The 22,682-nt window shown below is 50.5% G+C and overlaps 1 protein-coding gene across 8 annotated transcripts in view; it reads right to left on the reverse strand.

Annotated features, from left to right (window-relative positions):
* ATP13A3 (ATPase 13A3) overlaps nt 1-22,682 on the reverse strand; it is a 478,336-nt gene that overhangs the window by 186,100 nt on the left and 269,554 nt on the right. For all 8 annotated transcript variants that reach the window (XM_085635250.1, XM_085635252.1, XM_085635253.1 and 5 more), the window contains one exon: nt 5,752-5,769. In XM_085635250.1, the coding sequence (XP_085491376.1) occupies nt 5,752-5,769 (18 nt within the window). The remainder of the gene's footprint in view (nt 1-5,751; nt 5,770-22,682) is intronic.

Here is a 22,682-nt window from a genome sequence, read left to right on the forward strand (position 1 = left end):
TGATCAGCCAATCGTCCAGATACGGGTAGACAAACACCTTGTTCCTCCGCAGGTGTGCCGCCACCACCGCCATGCACTTCGAAAAAGTCCTGGGAGCAGACTTTAGCCCGAATGGCAGTACTGTGTATTGATAGTGATTGGCGCCGACTTGGAATCGCAGGAACTTCCTGTGCTTCCGTGCTATGGGCACATGAAAGTACGCATCCTGTAGATCTATGGCACAGAGCCAGTCTCCCCGTTGCAGCTGAGGGTAAATCTGGTGCATCGATAGCATGCGAAACTTCTCTCTGCGAATCCACTTGTTTGCTTGTCGCAAATCCAGAATGGGCCTGAACTCGTTCTTGTCCTTCTTGCGAACGAGGAAGAACCGAGAGTACAGACCTCTTCCCCTTTGAGACAAAGGTACTTCTTCTACCGCCTTTTTTCTCAACAAGATGTCTGCCTCCGCCTGGAGCTCCCTCAGCTGGAAGCGAGAGCTGACCGGCGGAATCGCTGGAGGCGGGCTGATGAACCGAAGACTGTATCCATTGCAAACAATATTCAGCACCCACTTGTCCTGAGTAATTTTTCTCCACTCTGCCGGAAAAAATTGGATGCTTCCCCCCACTGGAGTGGGTAACGGTTGAGGGGGAAGTAACAGCTCAGGGCCGAGACCCGGCCGGGCCCTTGTTCGTGGTAGTAGCCTGCTGGCCTCCTCTACCCCTCTGGCGCTTCTGGAAGGGCTTGCGGAACTGCTGCTGTTGTGGCTGCTGCTGTCCCGAGCCCTGCCCACGCCCTCGGCCCGAAGCTCCTCTGGAACGGTTGTTTCTTTTTCTCGGCCTTCTCTAACCCGACGGCCGTCAGGGTTTCCGCTTCAGCCTTCATGCGGGCCATTTCATCGTCCGCATGCTTCCCGAACAGGGTTTCCCCCGAGAAGGGCAGGTTGGCCACTCTCTGCTGCGCCTCCGGCTTGAGGGACGTCAGGCGCAACCAGGAATGGCGCCGCTGGTGGACGCCATGACAGTAGGCGTGGGCGGCCAATAGCGATACATCCGCCGCTGCGCTGATCGTTTGGTTAGAAACCAGCATGCCTTCGCGCACCGTCTCCAAGAAGTCCTCCTTCTTGTCTCGTGGCAGGAGGTCCGCATATTGCTGCAGGGATTCCCACAGGGCCCAGTCGTAACGGCCCAACAACGCCCCTGCACTCGCCGCCTTCATCGTGGTGGCGGCGGTACCACACACCTTCCTGCCCGCAGAGTCCAGCCAGCGGCTTTCCTTGTCCGGTGGCACCGTGGAGGCCGGGGCGGTCGCATGTTGTTTTCTCGCCGCCGTCACGATAACCGAATCCGGCTTCGGGTCCCCTCTCAAAAAGGACGGATCCGACTCCGGGGCCCTATATTTCTTCATGAGCCTGGACGGAGCGGCCTTCGCTGTTGCGGGAGTGAGGAACAGTTCCAAGGCTGGTTCCACCAGTCCAGGCACGAGAGGCAGGAGGGGGCGAGACAAGTGTCTTTTATGAAGCGTCTCAAATATCACGGACGTCGTGGGTGTTGGAACCGTCACCGTGATATTCAGCTTCGCAGCCCCTCGCAACAGCACCTCCTGGAACGAGACCAAGTCGTCCACCGGCGACACCCTAGTCCCCGGGGAGTCCGACAGCGTCGGGGAAAGGTCCCTGTCCGAGGAGCGCGACCTGGACCTATACCTCCTGCGGCGTCGTCTAGAGTCTGACGAGGATCGCCCTCGGCTCCGCGATCGTCGCCTCCTGTGAGAGCGGGAGCGCGACCTCTTCGGCTTAGGCCTGTCCGCCGGTCTCGCTGGTCCAGGCGACCGTGGGCGTCGTGGCTTCGGGGTCCCCTGCGGCGGAGTCAGATACCTTGGAAGGGAAACCGACCTCGGGGGGACTGGCGGCGGTCCCGCAGGAGTGCGTGGCAGCAACAGAGGCTGGGGTGGCGGAGACAGAGTCCGCGGCCGCGGAGGAGGCGGTGGCGGAGGTGGAGACGGTGGTGGAGGAGGTGGCGGCGGTGGAGGAGGCGGTGGCAGAGGTGGGAGAGGAGGAGGCGACGGAGGCATCCGAGGCGGGGTATACACCACCGAGTACACCGATCCCGGCGACTCTCTCTTCCTCGACGTCGATCTTCTCCTCGACGTCGACCTGTGCCTCGACGTCGACCTGTGCCTCGACGGCGATCTTCTCGGCGTCGATCTCTTCTTCGGCGTCGACTTTTGTCTCGACGTCGATCTCCGCCTCGACGGCGACCTCCGCCTCGACGGCGACCTTCGCCTCGACGGCGACCTTCGCCTCGACGGCGACCTCCTTCTCTTCATCGACGGCGAGCTGCGATCCCTCGACGCCGAACGCCGACGCCGGGTCTTCACTCGACGCCGACCGCTGGACGAAGCCGAAGATGGCGTCGTCGCCGACGACGCCGATGTAGTCGACGGCGGCCTATTCAGGTCCCTCGACGGCGATCGTCGACGCCGCTTCTCCCCAGAGCCCTGGGGAGACAGCGAACAGACGGTGGTCATCCTCCTCGACGTCGCCGTCGACGCCCTCGACGTCGACGGGGAGCGGGAGCGCTTACTGGTCTTCCTGCCCCTGGGGAGCCCCCCAGAGGCCTCAGTATGGGCCAAATCAGCCCCTCCAGACCCACCTGGTGCCTTCAGTCTTCGCTCCTCCAGAGCTTGAAGTCTGCTCTTCATCCTGTCCCTCAGGGTCCTGGCTGAAAACGAGTGGCAGATGGTACAGCTTTCAGGCACGTGGGACTGGGGAAGGCAAGCTATGCACACCTCGTGTGGGTCAGTTTTAGCCTTCTTTCGACCACACTCCGGGCACTTGTCGAACAAGCCAGGCATGTTGACAGTACCAGCTACTAAACACAAGAAAAAGTGACAAAAATTGCCAAAATCTCAATGAAAACCTTGAAAAAGGGAGAGCTCAATGCTCCAGGGTCCTGCTAGCAGGAGCCGGAAAAAAGAACTGAAAGTAAATGGGACCTGCTGGGCATTCTGGGATACTGGGGAAAGTTCTGGAAAACTGGAAAGTTTTCTTAAAGGCACAGTATCCTGTTCCAAGCCACATAATGGCAGCCTATGGGGCTTGTCTGTCCACTCCTTCCTCTCTATCATTCCAGAGGCTTTTGCTGGTAGAGGCAGGGTTTTTTCCTAGGTGGAGAAAAACTGGACAGGCAGTGCTGTTTGTGGATATTGGTGGAATTCTAGTTGAAGTACTGGACAGTGTAGCCTGTGGGTATAGGCTGCATTATCTGTCTTTAAATTAAATTCTCTCTTAAAGGTGTATGCAGGTCTGCATGATTTGTCACCTTTTAGAGATTATTTTTTATTGCTCCGGGGTCCGCGCACATGGGCGGGACTATTCACTAGATTATGACTATACACAGAGATCCCCTACTACAGAACCAGCAGTCCTCAAGATCTATTGAGACCATGTTCAGGTTGGACTCCAAATTAGACCATAAACCCATTAAAGAGCTCTAGAATAAACACAGAATTAAGTGCATGTAGGTGGCCTCATATGGAGCTTTGGGGGCACACTCAGGTGTGGACTCTTGCAGAAAGCCAAGAACAACTTTCTGAGAAGAGTTATCTGACCCTCGTGGGTGTTCTAGTTTTATCTGCCATGGCAAGTTAGGAGTGCCTTATCTAGAGGATCAAATCAAAATTCGCTCACTGTTACTGCTGATCCCCATACGAGTAGACACAATTTTCACCAGCTGTAATAGAGGAACATATGTTGCTGGATAATGCCGCATGCATTCCCTTGCTAACTCATAAAGGAACATTTTCGCATGCTGGGAGTCTTAGAGCGGTTTGTAGATCCTGAATCTATGGGGCGGGCAACAAAAGAGGTCAAACAATTGTATTTTAATAATTCTGAAAATATCAGACTCAAATCACGTAAGATTCTGTCATCTCTCACACAGATCTAATGACAGACAGCCCAGAACCTTATTTTTTTTATAATATGCATATGTTTTGACGCACTTCAGACTGAACACGGATTCTACTGTCCAGTTTCCTGACTCCGTCTATCGACCCACATATTTTGCCCATGCAATAATCACTTCGAGCAAAGTATGTTGCACTTGGTTTACTTTGTAAATTACATTCTGCTGCCAGGACACTATCTAGTACAGATATTGTGCTCATTTGATATTAGACAAAGTAAGCTAGCTCCGCTGCTCCAGCAGCTTTCACCTCAGACATGCTGCATTGCGGTAGTTAATTTTATTCAAAAAAGACTTGAGAATTAGAAAGTCATATTGTTCAATAGGCTAAAGTGATTTTTTTTTTTCACCAAAAAGTTTTAGTGACACTGCCTGTTTTACAATGAAGAACTACTGATGTAAATTTAAGTGGTTATTGTTGTGAATTTTATTTACCGTGAAATCCTCTGATCTGTGATTTATCTATAAAGATACTTTTATATATTGAACTGTTCTTTTGGTAATGTACTTTATGATTTTTATAGTTAAATAAAGACAGTGATTGACTGACAAAATACCCAATCTGATGCACCGGCATTGGCACTGCTACTATAGTAATGTGGCACCCAGCTGTTTTGACTGGCCATAGAGTTTGGAAAAATACTACAGTTTGAACCACATGCATCAATGGTCGATTCACAAAGCTGTGTAAAAACAGTGACTGCTTTGCAACCTAACTTTTATTTTGCACTACACCAATGTACAATTCTGTCACAACCCAAAATGACCCTTAAAGGGACAGGGCATGCAATCAAATAATAATATAACTATTTTGTGAATTACCGAAAGCCCACAGTCGCAAAATGGAAGTTGCACTATACAGAAAACTGAGTCTGCGAAAGGGTACCATCCCTTTTCAGGTGTCATTGTCCGATCATTGATTGTGTCTGCAATTGTGGTTACAAACCACTGATACACTGCAATGTGATTTGCAAAGAGGGATGATGCTTCTTTAAAGCATTCTTTTAGTGTACATTGTGAATACAATCAGAGGCTTTGCAATGACAAATACTTAAGGGAACAACACAATTGTCTAATAGGGACAGCCATGATTTGCTGAGGCTGAGAAACAATTCTCCTCGGAACTGTGCCGGACCCAGACGTTTAGAATTAATGAACGAGTTTCTATTCTGAAATACCTGCAAACCACATTTAAGAATATATTTGGACAACTTTATGATGTAAAAGGAGTGATTTCCCACACTTGGTAGAGACTTTTTAAACCCACTACTGACAAGCTCACTCAAGGCACTCAGAGAAACAAAAGGCTGGTATTAAAGGACTTTCCATGACAGCTATTAAATCCCAGTACAATCTTGGAGGCAGATTTCCTTTGCATTAAAACACGGTTTCTAAATGTGCAATGTTGCTTCATAACCCATGTCCATACAACTTTTATAACGGCTGCAACCGACCTGCACTCAGTTTTGAGTTTGAGGCAGCTGTACATTTCAAGCAAGTGCTTCTCTGAGCGATTGCTATGTAATGTTATGTCTCTCCCCCTGGCCTACTGTGGTCGTCTTTCCCACTTCTGTCCCATTAGTATGAGCTATAAAAGACTATCATAGCTTTGGTTTAAGAAAAAAATAATGTTTAATGATACATGTTTAACTATAAACACAATCTACCTAGTACCATTGAGTAGACAAAGACATAATAAATAAAAAACGAAAATTTAGAGATTTCATTTAAAAATTGGAAGATTGCTTATTGATGTACGAGAAATGTATAATAAACATTTAACCAAGTACAAGTCTGCACTTACCGGAAGCTCAAATAGTTCCTAAAGAAGAAAACAAAAGCAGAGAAGTATAAGTAATGTTTTTAGATCTCACACAGGTGCATAATTTTAGACGCTTGCTTTAGATCACGAACAGAATGTCATTATCTGCATGGGCTTTTAATTTAGGAACAGCATATTATTCGAAGCCAATTGGAATCATAAGCAGCTGGTTAACAGAATGGTTATATTCACACCAATCCCTCCCATGCCACTATCAAGCATTCTAACGAAGAGTACTGATGCAGGGGGTCATGTAGGAATAGGAGGTTGGGGGAGGGGGGCTCAATCGCATATTGTATTTTCACCCGTCCCGCCAAACCTGTGGTCTTTCGTCTCATTTAGAGAGAGGGAACTGTCACATTTTACCAGAGAATGAGCAGCTAGATCCGATGGAAACAATAAACCTACCCAGGACACGCATGGGATGCACAGCCCACCCGAGCAGTGAAGACAGGCAATAGCCCAAAGTGCAAGGAATAAATATCTGCACGTCAGGGCCATTTTCTTTTTATTTTCCCTGATACAAATTCCCACTTTGGAGTCAGTTTCAGATAAACAGAAAAAACGCCAACGAGAAACAAACAAAAATGGCGCCCACTCAGCATTCCGCTGTCTTCAGAGCATTCTTTGAAGCAGCAGATGCACATAAGACATCAAAAGTCCATCAGGCAGACAGAGATTTTAGCTATGACAGACTTTTCTCAGCCAGGTGACTCAAGACCAAGGTTGACTTTGCAATCTGTCATTAAAAAGCTAAAGGAGGCCCTTAGTGCCTAGCATATATTTTCCACAATAATAATGATAGACTTGAAACGCAGATTGTGCATGCCCAAGTGCAACTTTGGTGTGCAAAAAAACCAAAAAAAATCTGGAACACAGATTCTGAGATTGTGATTCACAGACTCAGAACCTGGAGATATTTATGCCCGCAGATGCAAATTAGTACCATAGATTATGTGCTAGTATTCTGGTGTTTGTGCAGTACTAACTTTACAATAAAGTTCTGGAATGTGGTATGGTGGGCCTATCATCCAAAATGCATGGAACATTCTATCCGAAACACAATACTACTCCAAACAAGCATTTACAATGCAATGGTCTCGGCAATATTATAGGTAGAGCTATTGGTATTGCTCATTATTTTTTTTATCATTTTTGTATCCCTAAATAAATGGCATTGTCATTTCTATTGGCATTAGCTTTTTTTTTTGCATATGTGGTACCTATTGCATTAGCAAAGAGAGAGAGTGAGGTAGTGAGATAGAGAGAGAGAGTGAGGTATTGAAATAGAGAGTGAGGTAGTAAGAGAGAGTGAGGTAGATAGAGAGTTAGGTAGTGAGATAGAGAGAGTGAGGTAGTGAGAGAGTGAGGTAGTGAAAGAGTGAGGTAGTGAGGGAGAGGGATGTTGTGAGGTATTTCATATTGTGGCCAGATCTGCCGACTTTGGAACTGGGGGACTGTGTTCGAATCTCAGCGACTGTTCAACATACTGTGATTCTTGGCAAATCACTTAATCACCCTGTGCCTTAAAAACAGAATGTGTCCCTGTGTAATGTAACTAAAATCTCCCCCATAAACCCACCTAATTGAGTTAACACTTGCTGGGAGACTTGTTGCACGGCCAGGCAGAGAGAGGCGCGTGGCATGGTTGCTGAATGTTTGATATTAGATAGAGGGTGAAAGATGCGTGGGTGGACACTTGGACAGGCGGTCAGGTGGAAGGGTGGATTTGCACGCTGATCTCATGGTATAGCTGATGGGCAGATGGACATATGAACAGGTAGGTGCTGATGAATGAATGATGCACTGAGTGATAAACAGGTGAGTGAGTGGATGATTTTTAGATGGGCGTATAAGTTGACAGACAGGTAGAGCGATTAAACATTGGGTGGAATGGATGACTAGCTGATAGATGTATTCCCAAATCATTTATTGGACAAGCGAGTGGATGGATTGATAAATTGATGAATAGGTGGCAAGACAGAAGGAAAAATTAAAAGATGGATGGCGGAATGGATGGAAAACACATTGATTTATTAACCGCAGAATGCATAGACGGACGGATGAATGGGTCGATGCATACACGGATAAGCATGCGGTTAGATGAAAGGGTGGGTAGGCGAGTCGGAAAGCTGAATGGTTGAATAGTTAGACATATACCTCGGCCGGATTCCACATGGGAAGTTCTGTATACGTGCTTGTGCCACGGTGACGTTCAAAGCACAATGTTTTAGGCCTTCTCAGGTGGGAGGCGTGTTCCCAAGATTTACACTGTTCAATTCTGTCAGGATTATGAGATTACTAAACAACTACTTCACCGTCGGATTAAGGCGCACGGCGCTCCCTCCCCCACAAACCCTCTACTGGGATGAGGAAGAGACATGTGAGCAGGGCAGGGAGGGGGCTTGTAGCAGCTCCCTTTCCAGTTGAAACGAAGCGGGGAACCGAGCACATGGCTGGGGGCTCGGGCAGCTGTCCGCCTCATCCTCGCTTCTCCGGGGCCGGCTGAGATGCTGTCTCCGGTTCACACCTTCCCCGAAGGACTCCACTGTCATCGCGAATATATTTAAATACAGGTCTGCCTCGTGTGTGCTGCTCTCCAGGGCCACCGCTGTGAATCTAGCCTTACGTCCCCACACAAATACATATATTAAACGATTGTAACATACGCCTTTCAACAGTTTAAACGTTAAAAATAGGAACAACGTTGGCTTAAAATAGGGCTAGCCCCAGACAGGTTTGGTTTCAGGGCAGAAGCAGTAAAGGGGAAAATAACTTGATAGTTGGAAACTTCTGAGATGTAGTGCCGAGCAATGATTACCATTCAGACCGGAGTTCGCGCTAGAGAATAATTCTCTACATAGCAAAAGTACCCATTTTAGATCGGGAGAGCGTCTTAGAAGGTAGGGTATTCGGCAGACACGTCAACTTCAGCACTGTGTTGTGCTGTGTTTGCGACTCGGGGCTTGTGGCATTTCGCTAAAGCTGTGTATTCTCTCCTTGTACTATAGCATCACGCACTCCAGTCCCAGGCCCGGAGCCGGCTCCGCCTTTTGCCGCCTCCCTCTCCTCGGCCAGGGCTGTATTTCCTCGGCTGTCCATGGCTCGGTGCTGTTGGCTCTCTCTGTGGCTGATGATGAAGCCCAGGCTGTGCGGGGCTCCCTACGGGATGAGAGCGCTCCCCCGCCGGGACTCCACTCCTCACATCCTCCTGCTGGGACTCTGCTTCCAGCCAAGCCTGGCTTTATTATGTGTGTCTGCAGCACTGCAGCCCCGGCAGCAGCAGCAGGAGGAGAAGGAGGAGGGCAGCGCAGAGCCAGGACAAAGAGCAGGACGAGAGCGGGCTGCGACTGGACCCGGGCACCCACAAGCAGCCCTCCGCCCCATGGAAGCAAGGGCAGCTAACGACGCCAGCACCCCCGGACCCCGACATAGGGCGACAGAGCTACAGCCTAACCGGGGCTAGCCCCCCCCCCCCCCGACACAGAGCACAGCTCTCAGTCTGGAGACTCCTCAGGGAGCACCCCTCGGCTCTGAGCCTCCCCTCCCGGTCCAGTGCCACTTACAGAAGGGGGTTAGACCATCCCAGAGAGCCCCCCCCTATCCCCCACGGGCGATTTACGGCCACCCACGGGTGGGGTACCAGCTCTTTCTGGACACCCACAGGGCGAGAGCACTCCCCAAGCACCCACAGAGGCAGAGGAAGCGCCCTCCCCGAGCACCCACGGGCGGTTATCGCATTGAGTGCTGCGGTTGAGCCGCGCCGCTGCAACGAACACTTCCTGAGAGTGAGTGTAACACTGGCGTGGTTGGGCAGTAAGGCAGATGTAGACTGAAATGATATATACAAAGGCATATGCCGAAATAGGCACAGACCTGTTTATACACAGAAAAGCGTCTGTTGCACCGAAACGCGGATCACATGTGTCATGCAATGTCAGGGCTTTGAAAAGGGATATGTGCCGAACACGGGAGCCGAGAGCAGGGGGAGAGGACGCCATTAAAACCACTGCCTTTCTCCGAGGCAAAGCAGAAATGCCTCGGAGAAACGCAGTGGCGTTTTCGGATTCGGGGGCGTGTTTCTTTTTCTCTCCTCTTGCCATTGGCTGGAGGAGAAAAAAAACACGCCTAAAAAAGGGCGTGGCTAAAAAGTGGAAAGAACAGCACGAAACACGCCCCCGAATCTGAAAAAGACGGAGCCTATTTGGAGGGACGGCTCTCTCCTCCAATGGCTGCCCTCCGTTTAGGAAGCCAGCCAATGGAGGAGAGGCAAAAAGAGAGGCGGGCTAAGGAGCCACTCTCAGAAACATTAAATCTCCGACTTCCGGTTCTGCCTTCGGCAGACCGGACGGTCCTCGACCTAAAAAGGCTGAAGTAAGTGGGTTTTCAGTCAGGGATATGCAGGATTACATTCCCAGACCGCAGTGGGCTGATAGGGAATCTTTCTACAAAGAGGACGCAATGTTCCCAGTGTAGGAACAAAAAAGAGTTTTGGTGCTAATGCACAAAAAAGGAGAGGTTTTTCTTCTCTAATCCTAGTTCCTCTTCAGGGGAATTACCAGTTGTTAGACCTGTCAGCCCTTTGGGTGGTCCCTCCTCTCCATTATTTATTTTGTCCCACTTTTGCCTCAAGCCCTGTTAGTATTTTTCCTTTTTGGGAACCACCAGACTTTTTAGTATTGATGCAGATTCAGGGAGCCATTTTATCTACCCCTGGAACTTCTGTCTGAGGGCCTGGAGCACAAAATGGTGGCCACCTGTGACATCATCAGAACCCACTGGAACCTACTAGAACCTTCTGCAACATTCTGGAGCCCTGTGACAGTTGGAGGCGGTTTAGAATGTTGGGAAGCTAAGACAGAGAGTTGGCAGTTGGAGCTGGCAGTTGGCACCTGACTGGTGAAGAGAGAGCAGCAGAAACCTGAAGGAGGAAGGAGTGAGGCAGCAGGGGTGGAAACTTGTGCCTGGAGTGGGGTCCATAAACCCACCCTTGATACTAGTCCCTACTGACTGAGCCCAGCCTGGAGCCCTGTGTGGGAAGAAGCCAGAAAAACCATCTTAAGGACCTGGACAGCAGGAACAGGCCTTAGAAGCAAAGAACAGCAAAGTCCTGACCTGATTATTGGTTTTCCTGGAGTCCGACGTCGAGAAGCCTAGAGACCCGGAGCCCGAGGTGGAGAAGCGGCGCTGACTGGAAAAGCAGACGTCGTACCCGGAGCCGCCAGAGGTCGAGAGAGGGCGCCGACGGAGGTCGTAGAGAGTACCAGAGGTCGAGGAGGAAGTCACCCGAGGTCGAGTGAGCGGCGTCGACGGGGGAGTGAAGTCCGCCCTCCGGAGTCGCCGGAGACCGAGGTGAAGCGTGCCGGAGGTCGGGAGTGGAGGTCGCACTCCGGAGTCGCCGGAACCTGAGGAGAGGAGCACCGGAGGTCGGGAGTGGGGATCGCACTCCGGAGCCGCCGGAAGTCGACATCGAGTCAAGGCCGGCCGACGTCATCGAACCTGAGGTCGCCATCGGACCGGAGCCGCCTGAAGTCGACATCGAGCCAAGACTGCCCGACGTCATCGAACCGGAGGACGAGATCGAGCCGAGGCCGCCGACATCGAACCGGAACCGCCTACCGGCGTCGTCAAGAACTGACATTGCGCCGAGGCCGCCGACATCGAACCGGAACCGCCTCACGGCGTCGACACGACTCCAGCGGCGTCGGAGCTTCAGAAAAAGGGCAGTAAGTGGAATAGAGGGCGCCTAAGGCCCTGTGGAATCCTGAGAGACTACCCTAGGGGCTAGAGAGGTGCTGGAACCAGCTTGATTGTGCCAGGGGTGAGCTGAGACTGATTCAGAGGGGTTGTGTAGAGTGAGGGAGCCAGGTCTCTAGAATTCCCCCCCCCCTTGATCTACCTCAGTTTAGGCCTCAGCCTTGTCCAAGCCAGGGAGTAGACACCCTCAAGCCATCCATCTAACCACAAGCTGTGACTGGGCCAAATCAGCCCATAGAAATCTAAATGTGATCTGATTCTATGAGTGTCACTGTCAGCTTTTAATTATTTATTGAGAGCACTGTATTTATTGTATTCAACCTATTTATTGCTTCACTGTATTTATTGTTCCACAGTATTTATTGTCGCACAATATTTATTGGCTTGCAGTATTTATTGCCTCGTAATATTTAATTGCCTGTATGTAATGCACTTATATTTATGCCTTAATTATTTATGATCTCCCCTATTTATTGAATCATTAAGACAGTATTTATTTGACGTACCCTTCCACAGAAAAAGCCTTGTATATGGTGATTGTGTTATTATTTATTTAATCACCAACTAAGAGAAAAAGAAGATAAACAGATATTTTCATAATTTTTACGGTGTAGAGTCGTTTTTGGAACGGATGCACGCATGGTTATTGTATGGGTATGACGTATGCTTAGCACGGTGCCTGATTCCTGACCACTCGAGCCAAGCTACCACTGTGTATGTCTGGAGAGACCCCGTTACCACCATCCTTTCCGGTGTGGGAGTGGAGTATTTCCAACATAATTGGTGTTCAGTGGTGGGATAGAGCTGTGCCTACGTATACTCAACAATAACTGTGGGTAGTCCATAGGCCTACACCGGGAGTTTTCTCAAAGCGGCCTTCCTAATTGTGAGTTTTTGTTTTTCCAAATTTACTCTGGTGGTGGGAGGAGGTATTATATAAGGTACCCCCCTGCATAGTTACTGCAAATAACTGTCCTCTGACCTGAGTGGGCAAGATGGAGTTTGTACTGGAGAATTTAGAAACGTACACTGTGGCCCAACTCAGGGAGTTTTGTCAGCGGGAGGGGGTGTATTGTCCCCCAGGAGCCAAGAAGGGTGCACTCCAAACCAGCTTAAGGGCTTGGGGGGAGGCACGCCGAGAAAGCAAGGCTGAGGAGGAGGACAGGGATAGAGAGCCCGACAGTGAGGGAGCTGGTTTGTACCAACCTGAGGTGGGGAACCTGTTAGCGGGGCCCAGGACACTTTCCAGGAAGGGCAGCAGTGCCTCTAGCGGTGGCTTGTCTGAAGTGGAGTTAACAGACCGGAGGGAGAAAAGACAGCTCACATGGGACTTAGCAAGGCTGGAGAAAGAGAAGGAGGAACAGAGGATGGCTCATGAGATAAGGCTGAAAGAGATAGATCTTCAGATCCTGAGAATCGGGGCACACCCTGTACCTAACGGTGGCAGCGAAGAACGAGAGTACACCAGGGAACCCAAACCCTACCTGCCAAAGGACATAGTAGCTAGCTATGGGGTGGGTGACGATATCGCCAAGTGGCTAGCGGCCTATGAGGTCTCATTAAGGGCCCATGGGGTTCCAGAGAAGTACTGGGGAGGGGGATTGTACAAGTACATGCCTCCAGCTGGTAGGGATGCATTATTGGCCCTCGAGGAGGATGAGCAGACCCACTACCCCACCATGAAACTGGCGCTCATAAGAAAGTTTGGACTAACACCCGAAAAGTACAGACAGAAGTTCAGGGGTAGTCACAAACTGGGCACACAGAATTGGGTGGACTTCCTGGACTATGCAAAGAAGGCACTAAAGGGTTGGATTCAGGGCAGTGAAGTGAGGAACTACGAGGGGTTGTTTGATCTAGTACTGAAGGAACACCTGCTCGAGAAATGTTTCCCTGAACTGCATCAACACCTGGTGGATAGCAAGCTGACCAGTCCCCGGAAGCTTGCTGAGGAGGCGGACATTTGGGCTAATACCCGGGTGTCCACAAGGGGGACTGGAGGGGATACTCAAAAGGCCGGACAGGGCGCCCCTCAGAAGAAAGAGGGAGGGGAAAAGAAAAAGGAGTTCTCCAAAGGCCCCCAAAATAATTTCCAAGGAAAGGGAACAGGATTCACCCCTAGGGCTAACCCACCCAGAAACCCTAATCCTGGCCAGAGTCAGCAGCCAAGGGTTGTCCATTGCTACGAGTGCGGTGGCGTTGGACACTATAAGGGAGATCCGAAGTGCCTGAAACGACCGCCCCCTCCCATTGGAGGAAAGACCCCCGGAGTAGCTAGTGTAGTGCTCGGGGAGGAGATGCCCTTAACTAAGGGAAGGGAGTGGGCGGGTGTCACTTTAGTGTCCCTGGGAGAACGGGAGATGGTTCCTAAGATCCAGGTGCCCGCAAATACCATAAAGTATGGGCAGTGGGTCACCATCAACGGCCAAAGAGGGGAGGCTCTGAGAGACACAGGAGCCAGTATGACTATGGTACGTAGTCAACTGGTGTCTCCAGAGCAGGTAATTCCCGATGTACTCCACCCAGCCGCGATGGCTGACGGCAGAACAGGCCACTATCCAGTGGCCGAGGTTCCCTTTGAATGGGGGGGGGATTGCAGGTTCACTTCGAGTTGCCGTAAGCCCTGCCGTGCCAGTCGATTGTCTACTGGGGAATGACATGGAGCACAATGCTTGGAAGGAGGTGGAATACCGGACTCATACTGAGATGCTGGGTACACCTGACTGGGCCTGTGTGAGCACAGGGTCCGCGACTACCCGGAGAGGGAGTTCGTTTCGGCTGGAGCCTGGAACAAAGGCCCAGCCAGCTGCCAGTCAAGGGAAGAACCGAGGACAGGAGGAGCCTGCCTCGGCGTCCGCACGCCGTAAGACGGATAGGCCACCGGAGGTGGTGGACCAGGAGTCTGCGGTGGGGGATGTCACCGAACTGGAGGACCTACCCATCCCGGCCGAGTGGCACGTGGAGGGAGGCCCGTCCAGGGAGGAATTCTGCCAGGGCCAGAGGGAGTGCCCTACCCTTGAGGGGCTGAGGCGTCAGGCCGCAGCCCAGGCAGCAGGGAACGTTGAAGGGAACTACAGTGTTTACTGGGAGGATGGCCTCCTCTACAGTGAACCCAAGGCACCCCTACATGGATCGTCACGAGCCTTGGTAGTCCCTCAACGTTATCGAGCCTTCCTTCTGGAGTTGGCTCACGAGATCCCCTTGGCAGGACACCTGGGGCAAGACAAGACCTTCGCCCGTCTTGTCCCACACTTTTATTGGCCTCAAATGAAAGTGTCGTCCGATACCTACTGCCGGACATGTGTGTCTTGCCAAGCCAGTGGGAAAACAGGGGTGAAGCTAAAAGCTCCCCTGGAACCACTTCCTGTCGTTAGCACCCCCTTTGAAAGGGTGGGCATCGACATTGTGGGTCCGTTAGATCCACCTACTACAGCTGGTCACAGGTTTATCCTGGTTTTGGTGGATCATGCCACACGGTACCCAGAGGCAATACCTCTGAGGACCATAACAGCACCTGTTGTGGCTAGGGCCCTGATGGGAATCTTTACCCGAGTGGGTTTTCCCAAGGAAGTTGTGTCCGACAGGGGGACCAACTTCATGTCAGCTTACATGCGGGCCATGTGGAAGGAGTGTGGAGTGACCTACCGGTTCACAACTCCTTACCACCCCCAGACCAATGGTCTGGTGGAGAGGTTTAACAAAACCTTGAAAGGCATGATCCGAAGTCTGCCTGAAAGCCTGCGGAGGAAATGGGACGTCCTCCTACCCTGTCTACTCTTTTCTTACAGGGAAGTGCCACAGAAGGGAGTGGGCTTCAGCCCCTTCGAGCTTTTGTATGGGCACCCTGTACGTGGACCTCTCAACCTGGTGAGAGACGGATGGGAAAGAACTCCCAGAAAGCTTCCCCAGGACGTGGTGAGCTACATGCTGGCCTTCCGGAGCCAAATGGCTAAGTTGTGGAAGCAAGCTTCTGACAACTTGGAGGCCAGCCAAGCAGTAATGAAGGCGTGGTATGACCACAACGCTCACCCGGTGGAGTTGGAGCCTGGCCAGAAGGTGTGGGTGATCGAACCAGGAGAGCTTAGCGCCCTCCAGGATCGCTGGTCAGGACCCTTTGAGGTATTGGAGAAGAAGGGTAAGGCTACCTACTTGGTGGATCTTAAGACCCCTCGTCAGCCCCTACGGGTGCTGCACGCCAACCGCCTCAAACCCCACCACGAGAGGCCCGAAGTCATCTTGATGATGGTGACTGACGGAGCAGAGGACGCGGAAAGCGAGCCTCTCCCCGATTTGTTTGCGTCTCAAGAGAAGGATGGGTCGGTGGAGGGAGTGATTCTCTCCCCATCTCTAACTCCTGAACAGCAGGAGGACTGCCGCCAGGTCCTGGGGCAGTACTCTTCGTTGTTCTCCCTTGTCCCGGGTAGGACTCACCTGTGCGTCCATGACGTGGACACAGGAGACAGCCCACCTGTGAAGTCCAAGATCTACCGGATGTCAGACAAGGTGAAGGCCAGCATTCACAGTGAAGTCACTAAGATGCTGGAGCTAGGAGTGATCGAACCTTCTAGCAGCCCCTGGTCCAGTCCGGTGGTACTAGTACCAAAAGCTGCACCACCGGGTGCCCAACCGGAACTGAGGTTCTGTGTGGACTACCGGGGACTGAATTCAGTGACCAAAACTGATGCTCATCCGATCCCTAGGGCGGATGAATTGATTGACCGGCTGGGAGCTGCCCAATATCTAAGTACCTTTGACCTTACTTCTGGGTACTGGCAGATCTCTTTGACTGATGGAGCAAGGGAAAGGTCAGCCTTCTCCACGCCCAATGGCCACTACCAGTTCTGTGTGATGCCCTTTGGGCTCAAGAACGCCCCTGCCACGTTTCAGCGCCTGGTAAACCAGATCCTCACCGGAATGGAGAGTTTCTCTGCTGCTTATCTGGATGACATAGCCGTCTTCAGTAACAGCTGGGAGGATCACTTGCGTCACCTGCAAGCTGTTCTCCAGGCCCTGAGACAAGCTGGATTGACGATCAAGGCCAGCAAGTGCCAGATCGGGCAGGGGTCGGTAGTGTACCTTGAACACTTGGTGGGTAGGGGAGCGGTGCAACCCCTCCAGGCGAAGATCGAGGCCATCATGGCCTGGGAACCCCCCAAGACACAGACTGAGGTCCGAGCTTTTCTGGGCCTCACGGGATATTACCGCCGCTTCGTGAAGGGGTACGGTACCATCGTAGCCCCCCTCACGGAGCTCACGTCCAAGAAACAACCTCGACGGGTAGTCTGGACGGAGGCTTGTCAGCAGGCCTTTGTGAGACTGAAGAAAGCCATGTGCGAGGCCCCGGTCTTAAGGGCCCCAGACTTTTCCAAGAAGTTTATTGTCCAGACAGATGCATCAGAACATGGCATTGGGGCAGTATTATCGCAACTCAATGAAGAGGGTCTGGATCAACCCGTGGTCTTCCTATCCCGGAGACTACTTCCCAGGGAACAGAAGTGGAGTGCAATAGAGCGTGTAGCCTTTGCAGTGGTATGGGCTCTGAAGAAGTTGCGGCCATACCTGTTTGGCTCGCACTTCCTGGTTCAGACCGACCACAGACCCCTTCGTTGGCTGATGCAGATGAAGGGGGAGAATCCCAAGTTGTTGAGGTGGTCTATTTCCCTACAGGGAATGGACTTTCAGGTGGAACATCGGCCTGGAGTGGACCACGCCAATGCAGACGGTCTCTCAAGGTATTTCCGCCTTAGTGATGAGAACTCCCAAGGGGTTGGGTAGCTCTCCCCACTTTCAGCTGGGGGGGGACGCGTGTTAGACCCGTCAGCCCTTTGGGTGGTCCCTCCTCTCCATTATTTATTTTGTCCCACTTTTGCCTCAAGCCCTGTTAGTATTTTTCCTTTTTGGGAACCACCAGACTTTTTAGTATTGATGCAGATTCAGGGAGCCATTTTATCTACCCCTGGAACTTCTGTCTGAGGGCCTGGAGCACAAAATGGTGGCCACCTGTGACATCATCAGAACCCACTGGAACCTACTAGAACCTTCTGCAACATTCTGGAGCCCTGTGACAGTTGGAGGCGGTTTAGAATGTTGGGAAGCTAAGACAGAGAGTTGGCAGTTGGAGCTGGCAGTTGGCACCTGACTGGTGAAGAGAGAGCAGCAGAAACCTGAAGGAGGAAGGAGTGAGGCAGCAGGGGTGGAAACTTGTGCCTGGAGTGGGGTCCATAAACCCACCCTTGATACTAGTCCCTACTGACTGAGCCCAGCCTGGAGCCCTGTGTGGGAAGAAGCCAGAAAAACCATCTTAAGGACCTGGACAGCAGGAACAGGCCTTAGAAGCAAAGAACAGCAAAGTCCTGACCTGATTATTGGTTTTCCTGGAGTCCGACGTCGAGAAGCCTAGAGACCCGGAGCCCGAGGTGGAGAAGCGGCGCTGACTGGAAAAGCAGACGTCGTACCCGGAGCCGCCAGAGGTCGAGAGAGGGCGCCGACGGAGGTCGTAGAGAGTACCAGAGGTCGAGGAGGAAGTCACCCGAGGTCGAGTGAGCGGCGTCGACGGGGGAGTGAAGTCCGCCCTCCGGAGTCGCCGGAGACCGAGGTGAAGCGTGCCGGAGGTCGGGAGTGGAGGTCGCACTCCGGAGTCGCCGGAACCTGAGGAGAGGAGCACCGGAGGTCGGGAGTGGGGATCGCACTCCGGAGCCGCCGGAAGTCGACATCGAGTCAAGGCCGGCCGACGTCATCGAACCTGAGGTCGCCATCGGACCGGAGCCGCCTGAAGTCTACATCGAGCCAAGACTGCCCGACGTCATCGAACCGGAGGACGAGATCGAGCCGAGGCCGCAGACATCGAACCGGAACCGCCTACCGGCATCGTCAAGAACTGACATTGCGCCGAGGCCGCCGACATCGAACCGGAACCGCCTCACGGCGTCGACACGACTCCAGCGGCGTCGGAGCTTCAGAAAAAGGGCAGTAAGTGGAATAGAGGGCGCCTAAGGCCCTGTGGAATCCTGAGAGACTACCCTAGGGGCTAGAGAGGTGCTGGAACCAGCTTGATTGTGCCAGGGGTGAGCTGAGACTGATTCAGAGGGGTTGTGTAGAGTGAGGGAGCCAGGTCTCTAGAATTCCCCCCCCTTGATCTACCTCAGTTTAGGCCTCAGCCTTGTCCAAGCCAGGGAGTAGACACCCTCAAGCCATCCATCTAACCACAAGCTGTGACTGGGCCAAATCAGCCCATAGAAATCTAAATGTGATCTGATTCTATGAGTGTCACTGTCAGCTTTTAATTATTTATTGAGAGCACTGTATTTATTGTATTCAACCTATTTATGCTTCACTGTATTTATTGTTCCACAGTATTTATTGTCGCACAATATTTATTGGCTTGCAGTATTTATTGCCTCGTAATATTTAATTGCCTGTATGTAATGCACTTATATTTATGCCTTAATTATTTATGATCTCCCCTATTTATTGAATCATTAAGACAGTATTTATTTGACGTACCCTTCCACAGAAAAAGCCTTGTATATGGTGATTGTGTTATTATTTATTTAATCAGCAACTAAGAGAAAAAGAAGATAAACAGAGATATTTTCATAATTTTTACGGTGTAGAGTCGTTTTTGGAACGGATGCACGCATGGTTATTGTATGGGTATGACGTATGCTTAGCACGGTGCCTGATTCCTGACCACTCGAGCCAAGCTACCACTGTGTATGTCTGGAGAGACCCCGTTACCACCATCCTTTCCTGCATTACCACCAAATCTGCACATGGGTGATTAAAGAGACAATCCAGAGTATTTTCAGGTGTCATATTTATCGCCGCAGCTATTGTGGTGTGATTTTTCTGACCAAATATGGTCAATTACTGTTATTGTCTAAATCCATTTTCTTTACAATCATTCAAGAAAAGGGTTGTTTTCGTTTGTTGGCATGGCATGTCCAAACGCTTTAGACACTCTGTTAATGAGATTGTGAAACCTCCAATGTCGCCTGGATGTGAATCTGCTGTGGGAGGGGTGACATTTCCCGAAATGGGTGCAATATAATTATCCCACTCCAGGCCAGTAGGTTGAGGGGTGAGTGGCTGCAATGGACCTTCTTGCTGGTCATAATCAGAGTATGGGTTGTCTGTGGCTGGTGAATTAGCTTACATTGTTAAAGTGGAATGCTGCATCAAAGGAGCTGACAGGCTTGTATAAGAAGAACACGCACCGCAGAATGTGGAATTAATTTTGTGTGAGGACCTGAATGAGGTGGAGCCAGAGGTTTGGAAGATTGTTTTGCAGGTTCAGATGCCAATTCCAGGAAGCATTTATAATAATCTGTGGGCATACATGGCAAATCGCTGATCAAAGCTATTGGGACATGGATCATCACTTCCTGTCATGCGCGAGTTGTTTGATTAGGAGTATGTCAGCTTCTCCTATAGATTTTTATTTGATTTTCTAAGAGGTTCCGCAGAAATTGAGGATTTTCCTTTAATGAAGATTTTAAACAGCACTCCAAGTAAGCATGAACTTTTTTTTGCTTTACCTGAGGTTTGTGAAGTGCAGCCATAATTTAAAAGTCAAAACGTTTGGTTTTTTAAGGTGTTAGTTGAAAAGGTACAATACATTTTTGAATCCTTATCCTTGTGGTAGGGATATAAGCAACATAAGCAGTCCTTTTGATGGTTTTCAGAATGAAGTCTTTCCTGCCACAGGGTCAACATAGACTTTAAAGATTGTTTTTAGAGGATTCAGCCACAAGAATCTTAGAGGTGAGTGACATTCTCTCAGAAATACAGAGAGAAGCAGAAAGGGCCAACTTATCAGTGACTGACTAAGCAGAGCTCAAGTGACTCCCTTTATAAACGACGTAGGGTAAAAAATCAGATCATAGTAACCTCAGAAAGGAAGGGTGAAGGCTGTGATCTGTATTGAATGTCTGAACTTCTAATTTTTTTTAAATGATGTGAATAGGCTTCTTGTGTGATTACGTTAAAGTTTTTCTCTCTCTGTTTAACACTGCACTGCTCTCTATGTTTCCCATGGGACTCCAAATTCGACGCTGGGATGAATCGAGCATCAACATCTATGTAAGATCCAGTATTGGAAAAATAATGTATGCCACTGAATTTTGTAGTGCTAATGTCCTGGCAGAGGTGTGTCTCATGTGACGGACTCTGCCCCCCTTGCTAACCTCTACAAGGGTGCATCGAGAATGTGGTGGATTGCTTCGCCCTACAGGCATGTTGTGCCTGAATATATCACCCACCTGGCATGTAGCAGCTCTATCACCCACTTGCACAGAAGGCACAGAACTTCCAGCTGGATAATGCAGGCATGGGCAGCCAACAGGGCACAGTAAACAGGGGGAATATGTGGCAGCATCTCCAAAAAGGGGAGGCATCGCCACATTTGGGTATTTGAAGGACCCACTGGCCCTTAGTATTTAAGAATGTATGTAGGTATGCATGCATTGGTATCTCCTTAGCGCAAACCAATCCAGAATGCGGTGTGTTGCTGTTCAGGGTAAAACACAAGCCATAAAGACAATGACAGCTGGGAAAGGTCACAGGGTTGTGGATGGTTAATGCATTGTGAAGTAGTTTTCTTAAAAGCAGTAAGTCTTCAACTCTTTCCAAACTGGAGAAACACGAGGCTGTTGTGACCTGTACAGAGATGTATTTTCAGATGCTTGGTGCCTAGATGGAAATGGCTTGCTTCATTGTTTTTGCATTTTTTTTAGTTCTTAGTCTGCAGTATTATAGTGTTCTGGTTGTGCCGAGACCCATGCGAGATGGTGAGCTTGTCTGCAGAATAAGCAGGGCTGCAAGTTGTGATGGCTATGTAAATGATGCAACTGGTTTTGAAGATGGTGTGGGCCAGCAAGAATAGCCGATAGAGTTCAATACAGATGGTGATGATGATGGGATCATATTACTTCAGGCCCTGGATAAGACATGCTGTGGCATGTAGGATACATTTAACAGGTGCCAGTGCAGAGTCTGGTAGGACATGGGAGTAGTGTGTTACCATCATCAAGATAGTGAGAGTTTGAACAGCAGTTTAGAAGTCACTTTCTGGAAAAGATGATTTCATTGAGAGAGCTGGTATCAAGCAGTCTTCGTTTTTTTGGCAATAAGTTAGTTGAAGGTAAGTTTGGTGTCCAGGGTGAATCCAAGGGATTCCAGTGAACTCGGGGTTCGAAATAATCACAGTTCATGTCCTCGACATCCTGGTCCCTCTTAACGCACAAGTTACTACTTGTGTAACGATATATCTGTAAGAGACATTAGCTAGTGAAAGATTCCTTACGATATAATATCCCCTGGCGTCAGACTGGATCCGGAAAGCTTTTGGTCAGCAGTACCCCTGCGCGTCGGTAGGTGGCGTCGTGCAGCTCCGTATCCGTCGCTGGCATCGTAATAGCCGCGATGACGTCACGGAGACTACTTGGGCGCCACCCATGCGCGCTGATGTCAGATCTGTACACAACTTCCCGCACCAGGAACGCAGAGCCATGCAAGAAACTGACCACTGGTGCCATGAAACTAGGGCCCTGAAAGGGATGACCTTAACCCTAGAAATCAGTTCACAGAACGGGGAGGATGGATGGGGTGGTAAGGAATCTATCACTAACTAATGTCTCTTACAGATATATCATTACACAAGTAGTAACTTGTGCATCTGAAAGAGACACGTTAGTGATAGATTCCTTACCTTAGAATAGATACCCCAGCAATACCAACCCCGGTGGTGGGTCTGCGAATAAGATTACACCAGAAAGTCACGGAGAACAGAACGGCCAAAGAAGCAGTCTCTCCGGACTTGACTGTCAAGGCAGTAAGGCTTGGTAAATGTGTGCAGCGAAGCCCACGTAGCTGCCTGATCAATGTCCTGCAAGGGAACGCCGTGTCCCACGGCAGGAGTGGCCGCCGTCGCCCTGGTAGAATGGGCACAAAGCCCCACAGGAGGCTCCTTCTTAGCCAACAAGTAACACGCTTTGATGCACAGAACGACCCACCAAGAGATGATTAGTTTGTGCACGGCCCGACCTCTTTTGGCACCCACGTAGCCAACAAAGAGCTGGTCATCAACCTGGAACTGTTGTGTGCGCTTGAGATAGAACGAGAGCGCACGTTTTGGGTCCAGACGTTGGAGCCTCTCT

Source organism: Triturus cristatus, chromosome 11 (assembly GCF_964204655.1).
Source record: "Triturus cristatus chromosome 11, aTriCri1.1, whole genome shotgun sequence".
Taxonomy (NCBI): Eukaryota; Metazoa; Chordata; class Amphibia; order Caudata; family Salamandridae; genus Triturus; species Triturus cristatus.